Genomic DNA, 18049 nt, shown 5'->3' with positions numbered 1-18049 from the left:
TCTTTACCTCCTCCTTTAACATTGTCTCATATTTCTTTAATTATGTCTTCGACATTTATAAAACGGAGAAGTAGAAGAATGAAAATAATTTTAAATGTTGCAGTATTTTTTTTTATTCTATATAAAAATATATTAATATATATTCTGATCAACAGATTTTTTCAGATTGTTTTTTTGTTCTTCAATTAGTTTTTAGATGTTGTGTATTTGTATATGTATATGTATGTATGTGCATACATACACATACATATACATATACACACACACACATATATACATATACATATATATATAGGAGCATTTATCTTTTGCAATCATTCAATACATTTAGAGCAACAATTTATTTTATTAAAACAAGCATATACATAAAATGTATACTATAATATTTTATAAAGAGATCAAAATATATTTATATTGAAGATTTATTTATATATTGAAACAGCAAATTGTTATTGCCAATAATTATTTGAGAGAATTGTCAGTCGTAGATGCTCTAATTCTGCTCTTGAGGACACTGTTAACATTCTTTTTTTTTATTAAATTTTTTATCATTGAATGAACTATAAACAGTGTTACTGTTAACATTCTTTTTTTTTATTAAATTTTTTTTTATTAAATAAATCATAGGTTGTCACACACTTATACACACATTCATACATATACACATTGTATATGTTAACTTTTTAAGCTTTTCTCAACTAAACATAAGTGACTGAGGACGCTTTAAAAACTCTGCCAAGTCTTCACATTTCGTAAAAAAATATCTTTAAATATCTTTAAATTTTCCATTTTTATTTCCGTACGAAATATAAGCTATGATAAAAGGAAGTCTAATTGTCGGAAATATGGAAATTACTTTTCTTATGACATTAGACATTCAGAGAAGCGTGCACTTTAATCTCTATTCTATTTCCCTCTATGTGTGTATTTCATTAATCTTCTCCCCCATTTACAAAAATGTAATGCGAATTAAACATCAAATATTCCGGCCACAACATCTGCATTATTATCTATTTATTTACAGACAAGAAACTAATATATGAGGGGGTATCACCAAGGGCACTAATTTAATGCTCATAATATTATTCGAGAATTATAGTAATTTGCGATTCTTGTCAACGGCCTATAATACTTATATGTGCGATATTCTATTAAATATCTTGGTAATAAGTAAACCTTTTACTTATAATTTTAATTCTTCCGATCACATTCGTGATATCATAAAATTATATTTGCAGATGTTTATGTGATAAATTTTCAAGCCCACGGAAATACTCCTTTATAATCATATTAAATTAACATAAATCGTTCTGTAATGGTTGAGTACAGTGGCCTTCAGTACAGAAGCAAAAGAGAGAGAGTGTAGTATTAGAGATCTATATACTATTCTATATAAGATTCTAGAATTTCGAATCTTACAGTTAGTTTATTTAAGGAAAATTGTTATGGATTTCGACCACAGGCTCAGTGTGTGTATAGGTCGAATACAACAAAATTAGCAGACATATCATTTAAGACAATACACTTGTTACAGAAACTAAGTTTCTACTAATATAATTATTATTATATGTAAAATCTAACTCTTAATCAGACTTATATATAGAGCTTCAAGGGAATGGTGTAGGTAGTAATAAATGGAATATGAAATAAAATGTATTGATTCTCTGATCAAATCCAGAAGATATAAAAATAAATAAAAATATTAAAATAAAAAACTAAAATATATATTTTAACAATAAAAGTTCTTATTTGCTAAAGATCATTTTAAAAATTATGTAATATTTTTTGTGACTTATTACAATTTTAACATGAATCTAAATGAATCTATATTGTTTAATTTTATTAAAAAACTCTATATGACGAAAAAACTGGAATTGATTTCAATTTGGCAAATACTTCTTTTTTTTATGTTAAGACAAAATTCTACTCTGGATTTAGAACAGTAGCAATATGAGATACAGTACTGGAGGCTACTTATTCAAAATATAAAAAAGGCATGAAACGAAGCAATGAAACTGTAACGAAGATATGTATGAATTGTACAAACGAGTCCCTCCACGTCACAGAAAAAAAAATGATATATATATCTATATGAAGAATATATATATATAACAAAATGATAACTATGTGATGTATTTAAATGGTATGTGGTATATGGTATTACATATTTGTACATAGGCGGACCCGTGCCATCAACTAGTGAGTTGTACCGATATTGTACTGCCATAAATCGAATAGCGATAACATCGAGTGAATGGATCTGAAACTAATCATCGACAAATTTGTACATGATATAATTTTTGTTTTTGTGCTCTCGTACGTATATGTGATTAGAAGATTATAACTTGAAGTTACCAACTAACACTTAACCAAATGGCTGTGCAAATGGAGCATTTTGCACTCATTGACAATTATTAAACAGTTGTATTGCTTCATATTTTATATTTTATTGTATGAACAGTTTATTCATATCGAAAATTATCATTTTGTTGTTATTGTATTACTCCTATTTAAGTTGATGTCGCGCGTTTAGACTTGTATTGACAAGTCACGTATTTAATTTGTTAAAATATTTATTCATCGAAATCTCATAAAAAACAAGCTGACAAAAGACATTAATCGTGATTAATAATTTCGTCCTTGTTTTTATCATAGACGAAACTCTTCTTTCCATATTACTAAACTAACATTATATATTGATAATATATCAGCGATTAAAAAAGATACTGATATCCCGCATTCGCAGTTGTGAGCCAAATTAAAAGTTAATACACATGTAATATAACTAGGATTACCGTTGGATGAAAGAAACGCATAATAATCGAGCAATATATAAAAGAGAATAAGCCAGACTTCTTTTCTCGGCAACGAATACTTATAAATTTATTATTATTTCCTAAACACAAATAATTAGAATTAGTAATATTTTGATATGTTAATTTCATTATTATAGATAATTTATTTTGGTAATTATTATTATTTAAATAATAATTATTATTATAGTAACTACGTATAGTACTATGTATTCTGTTGGTTTAAGTAAATTTTTGGGCAATATTTTTTACAGAATGTTCAATGCACGCCATAGCTTATACATTTATAAAAAAAACTCTTAATAATCGTTAAATAATTTAGTATTGGTGGAGTTTAATAAGTTGTGGAATATATTGGTACAACTCGATGAAGAAAGTGTAGCGTGGTTATACACCTGAGGAATGTGCTCAAAATATTGTATTAAAGAGAAAAAAAGTCTACTAAATGATCATCAACGTTTATGCAAAATTACTCTTAATAAGTGAAAAAAAGTTATTACGGATTATTGATATCGTAATCTATCGTCCTCTTACCTATTATCTACTTTAATGTCTATCTCTATACGCCAGCATGGTTCTTTGTACTCTTCTATTTGATGTTATACTATTCTCTATTAACTTTTACTACGGAATGTATTGTTAATAGTGTTTTTAATGTACTAGAACATGGTCAGCTGTAGGAGAGTCACGCACATGTCACATCGAAATTTATAAGACAATTACTACAATTATTAAAAAGATAATGGGATGCGTTGATTGTGAGGTGTAGCGCGAGTTCTAATATATAATTGCATAAACCTTTTTGTACTTCTATCAATATTTAATGTCGTATATATTTTCCGTATCATATTGACATGATTGATATAATTTTTATCTCTTACATAAAACTATTAAAATGTATTAAGACTTTTTTTTACAATTTCTATTGTTATTCAAAGATATAATTTATTAGATTGTCTTAACTTAATTCGTATGCGAATTAGAATACTCAACAAATCTAAAGAGTAAAAAATGTGCACATTTATACAATATATTTCTCTTTGGCTCGTATAAAAATTGCAATAATTCTAATATAATAGAATGAAAGAAGAACATGTGTTGGTAGCAATATACTCAAATAACACGTTTGTACTATCATTGTTTTCTCATATTTCTCTCTGCTCAACTAGATATTACCTATAAGTATATCTATACATTTAGAATCCACATTATCTTAGCTACTTGTCATCTAATCAGATTGCCTTGCTCAATCAGACGCGGGCTCGAACGAAAATGTAAAATACAATTATCTCTTATCCAGATTGTGTATTAAAATCGCTCAAAAGTTGGTGCCATAAGCAATATGGACAATATATTATTAAATGCGTTATAGGTACGTGTGAACTAACTACAGCTGGCCGGCTAAGTTCTACTTTAAAAAGCTCGATAATAAAATGTATTGCAGTTATCTTCCTCGAGTGATATCGCGAGAGATCTTTTAATATCATGTATTTTTCAGTTTGATGATACTTTTTCTTCATACATTTACGTTTGCAAATAATTTCAAAGTTACTGTGTATACTAGCACATGCGCGATCAGAGACTTGTTTTAAATTTAATTTTAAGTTATTACTTGATTTATAATTTAATATTGCTTTCTAATTAGTCAATATGTTATTTGCAAAATTTTATCTCGTCACAATTTTCATCTTTCGAAAGAATTTCTTTAAGTACATGTACTATGATATTCGCAATTATTCGCAACAATTAATTAACTCGCAATTAACTTTTGGCAAGAAGCTGCAATGCGTTATTTATATACTTAAGCACAGTTCAGTCAATTTTAAATGCAATGTGGTATCGAGTTGCTGACGAAAGCCTAATTTAATTTGGAGTCTATCAAAATCGATGAACGAAGAAAAAGACAGAAATAAATTCATTAACGAAAAGAAAAGAACAAACTCCAAAGAAGGCCTCCAGAACTTCTCCGAAAAAGCAACTCCGCCACAGTCTTCGAGAACGGCACAAATAATGCGGTGAATTATCTGCGAATGCGAGGACTTCGAAAATTCTCTGTTACGAAAATAAAGAAAATTATCATATAAAACTTGTATGAAATCATGTAACTTTTAAGAATACCCACTAAGAATTTTCATTGTTATCACGAATTTGGCAATCTTTAAAATCGACTTGTCAATCTATTGATCGATTCATAATCTTTTTATATATGAATTTTTTTCAAGCTTCGATAAATATTAATTCTTTCGATAAGCGAAATAACTTCAATGTATGTGAAAAATAGTTGATGCATGTAAGCAGAGTGGGTAAAACGAATTTTATAAATATAAAGCTCGCTTATTTTATTGCGAAAGTATTTGCAAGATGAAGTAGAATTTTCGATTCCTCTTTATCCAGGTAGACGCCGTGTTTATAATCTGGTTCACAAGTTCGTAATCTGGCGAAACATAACATCGAAACGAGATGCAAGATAATAAGTTAAAAGCGAACTCGAATCATCGAGGGATTGCGATCTGATCATAGGAGCTAATCCAACGGCTTTAGTCAGATCAACGAGCGTCTACGCATCAGTATTATATGTTGAAAAGCGATACTTATATACATTTAACTAGTGATTACATCGCGCATACATACATACATACCATTTTATTCTGTATATATATATATATATATATATATATATATAATATATATATAAAATATATGGAGAAAAAGCGATAGCGATATTATACACATGTATATTGACTCAGATGGTAGCGTACGTGTATACATGTATGGCTGCGTACATATGTATACATTACGTTCACACAATATATATTTATATATATATACAAAATTGAGTATGGTGTATAGAAAGAGAGAGAGAGAGAGAGAGAGAGAGAGAGAGAGAGAGAGAGAGAGAGAGAGAGAGAGAGAGAGAGAGGGGGATTAAACAGTCCAGTACTTGCTGCGTTAAATGTCGATGTTGTTTGTTAAAAAAAAAAAGAAAAAAATCAGAAATCCCACGCTTCTTCTGACTCGTGAGTGGCGGGACTTCGGTACACAGTTCAGTGACAACTATGAAGCACAGCTGACACATAGTCACACGCAATCATAGAAAAAAAAAGAAAAAAGGCAGATCGGCGTTTATTTAAACTTCGCGATTTTCAGTTTTCGATAAGTACGTACAAGACGGAAAAAAAAACGAAATCGAGAAATTCGCGAAGAACATCGAGAAACATCATTGACCGATTTGCCACAGTCGTTGTCGAAAAACAATGTAATAATGTAATCAAATAGAAAACACAAAGAATCAAAGAGAAATACGTTCTGTATAGATTGACGTATTAAAGTATATTAACGTATATAACTCTCGACCGATCGGATCATTATAGATCGGCGATTCGTATTAGAGAAAAAGTAAACAGGAGAGAAAGGCGTAAGGCGTAAGAGGAAATACCGAAAATCCTGCCTCACGACAGCATGAGCATTAAGTGTACCATTAAACTCTACTACTACGATGAGATAGGAAAGCGAAAAAAATGAGCGAAAGTGCGCGCGCGAACGTGTTTGCCTGTGTGTACGAGAGCGAAAGAAACAGGGCAAGGAGTTTTAATACTGAGATGTAATTAAATAATCTAACCGTCGTTTATAAATGAATATATATATATATATATATATATATATATATTAAGACAAATACTGAATATATATATAAAGTAAATATATATTATATATATTATTACTGCATTGCATAGATAGTATATATATTATATGTGCGACATATACATATATATATGACTATTTTCTTCTATGAATATTGTGTATGTGAGGTGAGTGCTATTTTCATCGTACGTCGGAAGACGCACCGCGATCCGTGACAAGACGCGAGACCTTTGATAACGATTCTAGACGCGAGATTCTAGATGAAAATCTTCCTAGCTTCTTTCTTATGAGAGCAAATATTTTATCTGATATAATAGAAAAAAACGAATGTTTAAGACAATTTTAATAAATATTTTAATAGAAAAGTATATATATATATTATACATATTATATTATATAGAAGAGAAAGCTATCTTCGTAGATTCACTATGTAACATTGTACTTCAATCAACTATAGCATTCAACATACGTCCTCAAAAGATTTCATTATCGCGTCATATATCTTCTTAAAAGTTGGATCGATTACGAATTCTATGTTAAGCTATCACAGTTATTGCTCTTCGATAGCAATATCTATCTCGCGTTGTCCGCCGCGGCGCGTCTTGCGCCAGCTATCTCAACACCGAGCTATACCAAAAAGCAAATTAATAACAAAAAAGACATGTATGATGTGTAAGCCAAGTGCCTTGTGTTCTGGTAACTAATCGTTGACTTTTAACTACGATATTAGGGGAAATGAGAACGAGAGTGAAAAAGAAAGATAGAGAAGCGATGAATGAAGAACTTGTCAATATCAGCTTACGCAAATGTAAGCATGTTTATCGATAAGAGAGAAATTCTTTTCTTTGATTAATGAAGGTGAAAAAAAAAGAATAATATTGAAAATCCATCTATTTGATTTCAGCAAGTACTTTGCGTTGCAAATCCAGCGAATCTAACTGAATTACCCGAATTGCATTTCATAAACTTTGTATATTTTGATCGTATATATTTGGAGATATATTTTCCACGATGTTCTAATAATAAATTAAATAATTGTAATTTTTACTTTATGAAATTCGAGTATTGTACGATGTCATCATAATATCTCACATTTATTATTTACTTTACTAATTCTTCCCAATATTTTGGAAAACAGATAAAAATTAATTTTCTATCTCGAATTTGTAATTCCGCGTTAAACAACAAATAGTTCTAGTCCATTCTTATTATCAATCACCCTCGAGTTTAAGCAACATGCCATCATATGTGCCAAAGCAAATTGGCGATAGCCAACGCGTGTACCTGGTTCCGCAATTCTATCTTTAAGAATTACAAGTTCGGTTTCAACCAGCCAGTTTCTCCGTTCTCACTGCCTATATATGTTTCTGTAAGATTTTGTATAATACAATCTTTCTATCGTCTATTCATTCTTAATGAAATTATCTCGCTGTTTTTGCAACGCATTGGCGAAATATTAACTAAATTAAACTTTTCATAAAACGTAAATAATAAATATGAAAAATCCGTTTTCTCTCTTACCTTGTTTTCGTTACGAAATCGTAAGGAAGTACGTCTGAATTCATACCATCTAGGAGGGGCACTTGAAATTTCATTTAGCTTCGATAACTTCCGTGATATATTACTCAACATATATATTATAATATATATAAATTAATAAAAAAATATTTATAACATTAGTGAAAAAATAAATTATCACATATTACAATTCTTTTACAAATAATTTGTTTTTGAAAATTAATAGCACACGAAAACATCACTTCTTATTTCAATAATACATTAATAATTTTATTGCAAGAAAATAAATAAAATCTCTGAGAGAGTTTTAAAAATGTTTTGAGAAGATGTTTAAATCAATATAAAAAATGATGATACATCAATGTTTTTTATAAAAATTTTAATCACGGAAGTAACAGAAGCGAAGAGTGAAAATGTGTCTAGCAGTGTGTCGCCGGGATGTAATGTGCGTGCGAATTCAACAGCGGAATGAGTAAGGACTATTCATTATCTTAACAACGGTTGTTAATAGAGATACTTCTGCCGTAGCGCAACCAACAAAGGCCCCGTATCGGGTCTTTTTCATTCGAAGTAGGCACTGTTTGGTGTTGTGATAAGAGGCAAAGAGTGATAGAGCAACAACAAAAAAGAAAAAAAAAAAAATAGTTGCAAGTGTAAATTGGATGACTGAATGAACGATGAGTGTATATGTGCGTGTTTCTTTCCAGTGAGATTCTATATTACACTTAATGTATATCTCTCAATTGTAAAACGCTAGCTATGTCTACAAGGAATTGATGTAAATAGTAGTTTCGGTATAGATAGCAAAAGTGTCGTGGCCGAGGGAGTTCTGCATCCATGACGCACGGGGAAACCGCCTCGCAATTGTTTATCGATTAATAAGAAAACTAATTCGCACAAGTGGCCAATATATTTAAGTTCCTTCAGTGATTGTGCAACTATTGTCGGAGGTGCCGATAATCACGAAACATTCATAAGAAACGATATGAGTCTCATAAATTAAGAAAGGCTCTATAAGCTAGAAAAAAAATTTTCTCTTGGTTTTAAAATGCTCTTTGTAACTCAAAGTATTTTTACAATAGATTGGATTTCTACCAGGCACGATAATGTAATGAAATAATAACCGAAGTGCGTATGAACTCGTGTCAAAATAATAATGCCACTAATATCGTTTCCTACGAATACAATTTACAATTAACAATTATTCTACAATTTTGAGTGTGTGTATGCGTGTGATAAGCGAGAGATCCTCGATAAATGTGTCATGCGGCACTTCGCCTCATGGATGCATTGACGTGGATGAAAAAGACCCTAAGCAGACAATCTTCCGTTAGTTAGTCCTTTAAATGCGAGTTGTGGCACTTTGACTGCGGGTGTGAATGCTTACGGAAAGTATTAATTTATAAGGTGCAGATGTATGTAGAGAGCCCTGATCGTGTTAGATTCTGTCATAATAATGTTTTTTCTAGGTAGAATATAATGCGAATATCTTTGTCGTACGGGCGCGAAAGTGGATACCAATGTGGATATACTTTATGCAAAATTTATTATGTGATGAATGTAAGATCAACGCAGTCTTGCAACTTTTTCGACAAATAATTCGAAGCGTAATCGTAACTGGTAAAATTTCTAATTCCTATAAGATGCGATTACTCTCCGATTTATATAATGAGATATGTGAAAATTTTAAATGTTTTTATGCAATTATTGGAATTAATTTCATTCATATAATGGAATTAATTTGATCCATATAATCATTCTAAAATTAATGAATCCACACACGCTATCCACTTCAGCTCGTTTGTGTTGCTCTTGTATTGTTAACGTTTATACCTTCTTCCTAAATGATCTCCTGTGCAATCGGTGCTGCAATGAAAATTAAGTTCTGTACAAGCGTTGATTGACATTCACGAAAAGAGGCGCTTTATATAACCTGTGCGATCACAGAAACACTTGTTCCGAGGCATTTTCGACATCATTTCTAGATGAGACAGCGATTTACAGCAGTATAAGCAAACTATCGCAAAGTTGTAACACAAAGTGACGTTGGTACTTCCGATAACTTGTCGCTAATTATTGTTCACATATACAACAAGTCTAATTTTATGGTATGTTAAATGTACAACATCCCGTAATTATTACTATCGTTATTATTGCGGCTTCCAGACTTATCATAACGAGTCCCAATGTACACTACTGTGACCGAAAGGTGCGACAATGATTGTTATAATATCGACATCTGAATCCGCGTACATTTTTGCTCCCCTTGTATTTCGCAAAAATCCGGTGACAAATAACAATGAAGCTCAAAAAATTAAAGCGAAAACGACGAGGGATATGCTTTCTCGCGAAAATTCAAGGTACCTATTCTAATATCGAACATCTGCCGGAAAATCAAATTGTATCGAGTTACACATCACGAATGAATCGATCCAACTATCGCTCAAGTTATCATGCTACACTGTCGCATTAACATATATTACGACTGGATCAGTATATCGTGAAGATCTACCTCCCTCGATTGTACTGATAAGATCGTCCTCGCATGAGCGTTTTCCGAGAAAAACGTTCAACAATAATCATTGTGCCAAATTATAATCAAATCTAACCACTCAATCAAAAATCTCGAGGAAAAGAGAACTGGGTCAAAGCCGCAAATGCAGCAAGAAAGATATATAGAGAGAATCAAAATCTAGGCTATTTATAAATCTCGAGCGATCCGAGTGAAAAGAAAGAGTTAATCTTATTTTCCGTGAAACAAAATTAAAAAGTCATTGCGGTATGTTTATCTAAATTTTTAGATCTTAGAATTTTTCTGCACTTTCAAGTTTTCCGCAGGAATGTTTCCTGGAATATTATATATTTCAAATCTAAGTTGTGTGAAATAAAAAGAAGAAAGATAGCTCGTTCGTTCTTACTCGCTTCGCTTCAACATCGATCGTATTAAAACGCGTTCGTCAAGCCTGGCTTGTCAAAAGAGCCTTTCGTAGATTTTCCCGTTCCTCTCAGCCACCGACCCTTTTTAAGATTTAAATACTTTTTAAGCGAGAAGAGAGACGAGAGAGGCGCCTCGTAGCCCGCAGCGGCGAACGTGTAGTATGCAATAATAACATGTATAAAGAGCATGGATTTTATATGTGTCGTACTCGTACATGGAAAAAAAAAGCACCCTTATCTTCCCCGATCCTTCTTATTCCGTATCGATTCGGTATCGATTAATTCAACGACGACTGCGTCGCGAGCTAGTACTCGTCGTGCACATGACTTAAGGCTATTCTCGAGTCACTCTCGTGATCTGTTGATATCATTCTTGACAATCAATACGATATTGAAGGTTGAATAATCTTTAATTCCTTAACGAACATAGATCATGAATTTGTTAAAAATGTTTTAATCATTTTTATATTTGAATAAACTAATGTTTATTAACATTAAAATAAAATTACTAATATAATTATTTATATTCTTGTTTATAGATAAAATTAAATTATACGATTATTGTATTCGTTGACAGACTCTCAAGATGTTCTCACGAAGAGAAAGCGCATGATCGAATTTTTTCCGCGAATTAAATGCTATTAATGCTAATAAGCATGTATTGCACAGAAATGCAAAAAACACAGTTGAAGCTTTGAATAAGGGATAAGTGATCTAAAGAAGAATAACGTCCCGCTCGCGTGTGTCTGCGACGGCGATATCTCGCGAGGATTCTTCGTGTATTTTTAAGTAGTACATATAAAGGAAGCAGTATTAAGAATGGTCAGTAACGGTGAAAGATATATAGATTCGCCTATTTAATACTAAATGTAGCTGTCTAATTGCGAGTCTTATTTCTGTAATGCGAAAATCGCAGTTGTGTGACAAGAATTTTTACGCACATTTAGTGCTAAATGCGCGGCGAAAATATGAACCAGAGATATGTGCCATTAATCATCGCTGAATCGTGAAACGATTGCGAAACGTGTCACTCGGTGCGATCGAGATATCGAAAAGCAATCAGCGTCGCTAGAATGTCGATAATTTCGAAAGAACTGTGAGCTGGTTTTACCGAAACAATCGTTGACTTTAATCTTGATTTAAGTGGCTCTATCACTTTCTATAGAACGAAAAGGAGGAAATGTTAAAGCTAATTGTCGATAAAACCAGCCATGTAAGACATGACACCCTTTATACTCGAAATTTGCGGATGAGAGGCCTGAAAACCCGAAGAAATTTATCCTTCTAATCCTCTTGCTGGGCTGGACGAATATTTTCTTGAAAAGATACGCCAATTGCCCCTTGACTCTCTCAGCAATCTTTCTGCGCCGTAAGTTGTACATAATAATATAAATGTATATATACATATATATTTATATATATATATATATATATATATGATTGTCAAAGGTGTTCGCGCATATTTTTATGTATGTCAAGAGTGGGTTTCGCAATCTGCATAAATCGGTCGGTGTGTTGCTGTCGTGCTCGGTGTCGTTTACTTTTGTATCCCCGACCTCATGCGTGTATATAAAATTGTAAAAGTATCTCTTTCTCCTCCAAACTTGTCTTTCCTCGTAGATTATAAAATATGAGCGTACGTACGTCCAGCCCTACAGCAGAGAGGAGGATTTCCTATGTATCCGTTTAACAGTTGTATTATTTATTTTTCTTCTCACGCGTCCTTTTTCACACACGTCGTTCCTTGGAAATAGAAAAGCACGACGCGGGTGGAAAATGCTAAAAGGGGGCTAAAAGATCGCGTTGTACGAGTGCGTGCGAGAGCGAGAGAAAGCGAGAGAGTGATGGAGCAACAAAACGAACAAAACAAAAGGGGCGAGATATGAATGTTTGACATATCAATACGACACGATTCTTCTTGACAACCATATAGCAATACCTCTCCGCTCAATATAGTGTCGAAAAAATTTAAAAAGAAAAAAAAGAAGACATCTTTTGGAGCATTTTAATCGATGGGGGGCTTTAGAAACCTCGTATCCCTCTTCCCTTCAGTTAGGAGTTGTAGATGAATTTAGATATACTTTTGGCTTATTACCCGCAGCTGGGAAAAGAGCTGACACGCGAACGAGCCTTCTCATGAATTTCGTTGTTAATCAAAACCTTCGGAGACTTTTAACGATTGCGCTATATTTATGCTATCATGAGACGAAGACTTTGAGAGTCATTGATGTAACACAATTGTCAATAATCCACGGCTTGGATTGAACATTAAATGCAACAGTTTATGGAAAATTTTTCATTTTATTTAAACTTGTGGTTTATCTTTTCTGAAGACAAACAATCATTATTGAAGTGATTTTTTTCAGGGTCGTCTTTCATCGATTATAAAAATAATAATCAAAACGAAAATCAAAATATAAGGATATTTATATATTTCTTATTAATTTTGCGAAATTTTACACGTACAGTTTATTAAATCAAACTACGATATATATATTGCCTTTTTTAACAATATTTCTTACAATACAAAAATATATTATCATAAAAAATATAAAACTTTTTATGCAAAATGATTTTAAATATGAATAATAATTTTTATAATACAGCTTAATGATTAGCTGCAAAATATATAAATATAAAGGCGACCCTGGATTTAATTATAATATTAATAAAACATGGATAAAGGAAAAATCACGGAAATAACGAAGACATTTTCTTCAAAATGATATTAAAAACATAAGAAAAGAAAGAGAGAGAGAAAAATTATCCATTATTTATTCTGTATCATAATATAACATCCATAACGTATATATTTATGAATTGTAAAAACAAAAATTGAATCAAAAAATAGAAATGTTTTCCAAATATAGCGAAAAAGATATACAGCAAGTGAAGGATAGGATCGAATGAAAATGATATTTCAAAGTGATAATAACTCATCAATTTCTTTTTTATTTATTTTAATCTACTTTATTAGTAGATAGCAATTACTTCTACATCCAACAATAATGCCTTTTCTCAAATAAATGTCCAAATTTAATTCAATTTCACTCGCTGTCGCTATTTTACACGTTAAAATATCAATGCCAAAAACCACAAAGATAATCTTTCTCTCTCTTCCGATATTTATATTTCTATATACATATAAACAAGCGTATATGTGCAAGTACGTATACACAAACAATATACGCACACATAAGTTTTTATGTGTCAAGTCTTGAAAAGGCGTACACACATCGCAAAGCACAGAATATACACGTAGAAAATGCGGTTGATACATCGAATTCAACGAGAAAGTCACAGGTATAAATCAAACGGGGAAAATTGAAAGAGATAAAATTTAATCAAATAGATGATATCAGTGGCACGGCGAAAATGCCTGACAAAAGACACATGTATGACGAGACAATGTTCGCTAGACGCAAGGATACATACTACAGTACAAGGTAGACAAAATGTTTATAAGATATCGACTAGGTTTCTCGATGAATTTCCTTTTAAACTAGCACTAGTATGAGCGAAGAGACAATGTAAATGTGTGAGAAATCTATTCCTTTTCTGCCCCTTACCCATCCTCTCGAGCCTCCGCGCCATTCTTTTTCTCCCTCTGTACGACGAGTGTAAAAATATCATGTAATTAACACACCGATAATATACATAAATATATATAAATATATATATATATATATATATATATATATATATATATATATCTCACGCATACGCGCCCGAGCGCCATGTGCGCGTGCTCGTCGTATACGCGCGTTATGGCAAGATGATTGATTGTGAGTCATTTAAATAATTGTTATATGTATTTTCTATATATTATGATAAAACTAATACAATGATATATATATTGAGATGACATTACGGTACTATTAACTATTAAGTGTAGTTAATTTAGAGACTATTCGGGGATATATTATATCCGCGCCAAGCAAAACCGACATCTCGATGAAGAGTTGGATCGCTCTATATAATCCAACACTTTCTACAACACACTCTCCGCACATACTAAGAGAAAGAAAGAAGGAATTGCGTGCGTGAGGCACAAGCGAAACAAGCGAGACACTCGAGATGACACCCTCGCATCCTCCGACTCCCCTTTTTTCAAAATATAAAAAAGAATTTATGAGATGAGAGATCAGACGAGAGCAGATGAGAAAAGATAAGAACAAATAATAATGCGTGGTTAAAGGTGTGGTGTCATCTCGTGTGTTTGTGTGGTCAATGTTGATATTTGGAAAAGAAAAAGATGTACACATACACACGCATGCCCGCATGCATAAACACACACACACACACACATACACACTGAGTGAAGAAACCACAATGCGGAATTTGCAACAAAAAAATGTATTTTCTCACTCCCACTGCGCGAGGTGTATGTTCATCGCTACATCTTATTTGGAACGAAAACCTAAATATTATTATATAAAATTACTGTATAATTGTAACACGAAAATTGTTTTTCAAACGATATGGTATTTTTATTGTAGATATTATTATATAACAAATAAAATCATGATTCATTGTACTTAACCGTTGTGCTTAATTGGTTAGTTAATTTGTAATTAATTAACATCTTGTTTTCATTATTGCTTTCTCTCTTTATAAAATATTTCACATCATATTTCTTATTAAATTCACATAAAATAACGACCTTAATTGTTTATCGTTATTGATCAAAGCGATTGTTAGATAAAAATTATAAAAATAATGTTTAGTAATAATCTCTGCCGCTTACCTTCAGAAAATAGTAGAAGATGAACGCACTTTCTTATAAATTATATAGAAATTATATACAGGCGAACGAATAGGATAAGGACTGTTACTGCTTAAATTAGTCGAAGGACAATGGATCGTACAGCACTTATTTGGCATTCAGGATATTAATTTGCTCGTTCAAACTCGTTTTAAATAAATAAAAAGACGCGAGAAATTCGGAACGCGACTCGATCCCGTACGCGCGCGACTATAACTGCTGAAAATATGACGTCTTAATAAAAAAGGCGCCAAATTCAAATCGTATGAAAATTGTGAAGATTTTACAAACACGTTACTTATATATATTTATTTAAAATGCAATAACAAAATATTCGTGCTTGCATTCCAACATATATCTGACATAACTTTATGAAAAATATTATTTTAATTCGGTCTTTCAATTATTTAAAAATAATCGCAACAATAACGCAAACGAAATATTCTTTCTTTACCGGAAGTGACTTTTTCGACTCGTGTAGTCGAAAACTAAATTTCGCTTGATCGACGTAGTCATATCGATGAAACACCGCATGGCGAACGATCAACTTCCTTTCTGTTCCTTTTCACTCAACGTGTTGTCGGGTCGTCAAAATGCAGAAGGTAATTTTTTAAGATTATTTTTGATTGCGATGTTGTTTCAATAAAAAGAAATTGATTAAAAAAATCTCATAATACATAATTTTCTTTCCAGAAACAAAAAGAACCGATTCACTCTGTGCAAGTCTTCGGACGTAAGGTAAGTTTAGCAACGAGAGAGCGAGGTTAATTTTGCGCGTGTCTTGTACTTACATAGTATGTCTAATGCGGTTTCTTATATCTGATAGAAAAGCGCGACTGCAGTCGCTTATTGCAAACGTGGTCGTGGAAATCTTCGTGTCAATGGTCGGCCGCTGGAGCTAGTGGAACCCCGCGTGCTGCAGTACAAATTGCAGGAACCTATCCTATTGCTAGGAAAAGTGAGTAATGATTAGTATAATACAAACATAGGTAGAAATTTTGTAAATAAATGACGAGGAAGACCTCAGTGAAAATTTTTAGAGATGAGTGTATTATTTCTACTTGTAGTTGAAATTAATATTTATGATTTTTATTTTCCCTAAAATAATAGTTCATGATTAGAAAAACAGATTTTGAGAATACACTTGCTTTTGAATACAGGCACAAGTGAAATGTAACTTTCTAAAGAAAGACGCTTCCATATATTTGTATTTCAGGAAAAGTTTTCCGGAGTTGATATCAGAGTAAGAGTAAACGGTGGTGGTCACGTTGCACAAATTTATGCCATTCGTCAAGCTATTTCTAAAGCGCTTGTAGCGTACTATCAAAAGTGTAAGTATATTAATATTGACTACTTGATTATTGAGAGTTTATTAAGTTCTAATCATGATTATATTATAGATGTTGATGAAGCTAGTAAAAAGGAAGTAAAGGATATCCTTATCCAGTATGATCGTACTCTTCTTGTTGCTGACCCAAGGAGGTGCGAGCCAAAGAAGTTTGGTGGTCCAGGTGCAAGAGCACGATACCAGAAATCTTATCGTTAATATCCGCAAATTTTACATTACATTTTATTCATATTATTGAATAAAAAAAAAACTTAAAATTTATACGCTGTATATTGTTCCTTCGTGTCCTTTCTTTCGTTTTTAACATATTTATAAAATAAATTTTATACTGTATCTTCGGAAAAAACAACTTAACTTTTTTATATTTTATATAATTTAAAATTTTCTAAAATTGTAAACTCGTTTTTTTATAATGGCATTAGTCAAATCTGTGAGAATATAGGTATATATGTATATATCTATTAATTTAATTCTATTTTTAATTTTTTCTTTCAATTTTTTTATATATAAATTTGTTTTGTTTCTAGTTTTAATGATTTTATAGTAACAATCTATAATATATTTATAAAACTAATTTTTTTATGATACGTTTTTTATATTTAAAATAATAATTTTATATTATTATTTCTATTTTACAGGAAGAAACTTTAAAATATATGATTATGGAACAGATTTTGTACGATAAATATTTCAAATCATGTTTTTTTCTGCATAATTATATTATTTGTTTATTATGAAATTATAAATAAAATAATTAATTATTAAAAAAGCAGTTTTCTAAACTTTTCTAAAACATAAAACTCATATTCCTTGTTGCTTTCTATTTACATGTGGATATTAAAGAAAGACAGAAATTTTAATGTAAATAATTTTAATAGTTTTGATTAAATGGAAAGCATTACTATCGTATTAGCGATGCGACTTTTGACTACGAAAATTTATTACCATCGTGTTAACGACGCGACTTTACTTTGGGAACGTAATTACTGCTTTGGCCACTACTACGATATGGTGCTGAAACCAATG

The 18049-nt window shown here is 31.4% G+C and overlaps 1 protein-coding gene and 1 long non-coding RNA gene across 2 annotated transcripts; both read left to right on the top strand.

The window, feature by feature from the left end:
• Positions 1-5561: 5561 nt before the first annotated feature.
• LOC126858551 (uncharacterized) lies at positions 5562-15447 on the top strand. Its single transcript, XR_007688693.1, has 2 exons — positions 5562-5657; positions 5704-15447. It is a non-coding gene; the product is annotated as an uncharacterized LOC126858551 (long non-coding RNA).
• A 725-nt stretch (positions 15448-16172) lies between these two features.
• Positions 16173-17284, top strand: LOC126858543 (40S ribosomal protein S16). The gene is made up of 5 exons (XM_050608953.1): positions 16173-16277; positions 16369-16413; positions 16502-16633; positions 16892-17006; positions 17076-17284. The coding sequence occupies exons 1-5, from the start codon at positions 16269-16271 to the stop codon at positions 17219-17221; spliced, it is 447 nt and encodes a 148-aa protein (XP_050464910.1). The 5' UTR covers positions 16173-16268; the 3' UTR covers positions 17222-17284.
• The last annotated feature ends 765 nt before the right edge of the window (positions 17285-18049 follow it).

Source organism: Cataglyphis hispanica, chromosome 25 (assembly GCF_021464435.1).
Source record: "Cataglyphis hispanica isolate Lineage 1 chromosome 25, ULB_Chis1_1.0, whole genome shotgun sequence".
NCBI classification, from domain to species: domain Eukaryota; kingdom Metazoa; phylum Arthropoda; class Insecta; order Hymenoptera; family Formicidae; genus Cataglyphis; species Cataglyphis hispanica.
This window is presented reverse-complemented; position numbering and strand designations above follow the sequence as displayed.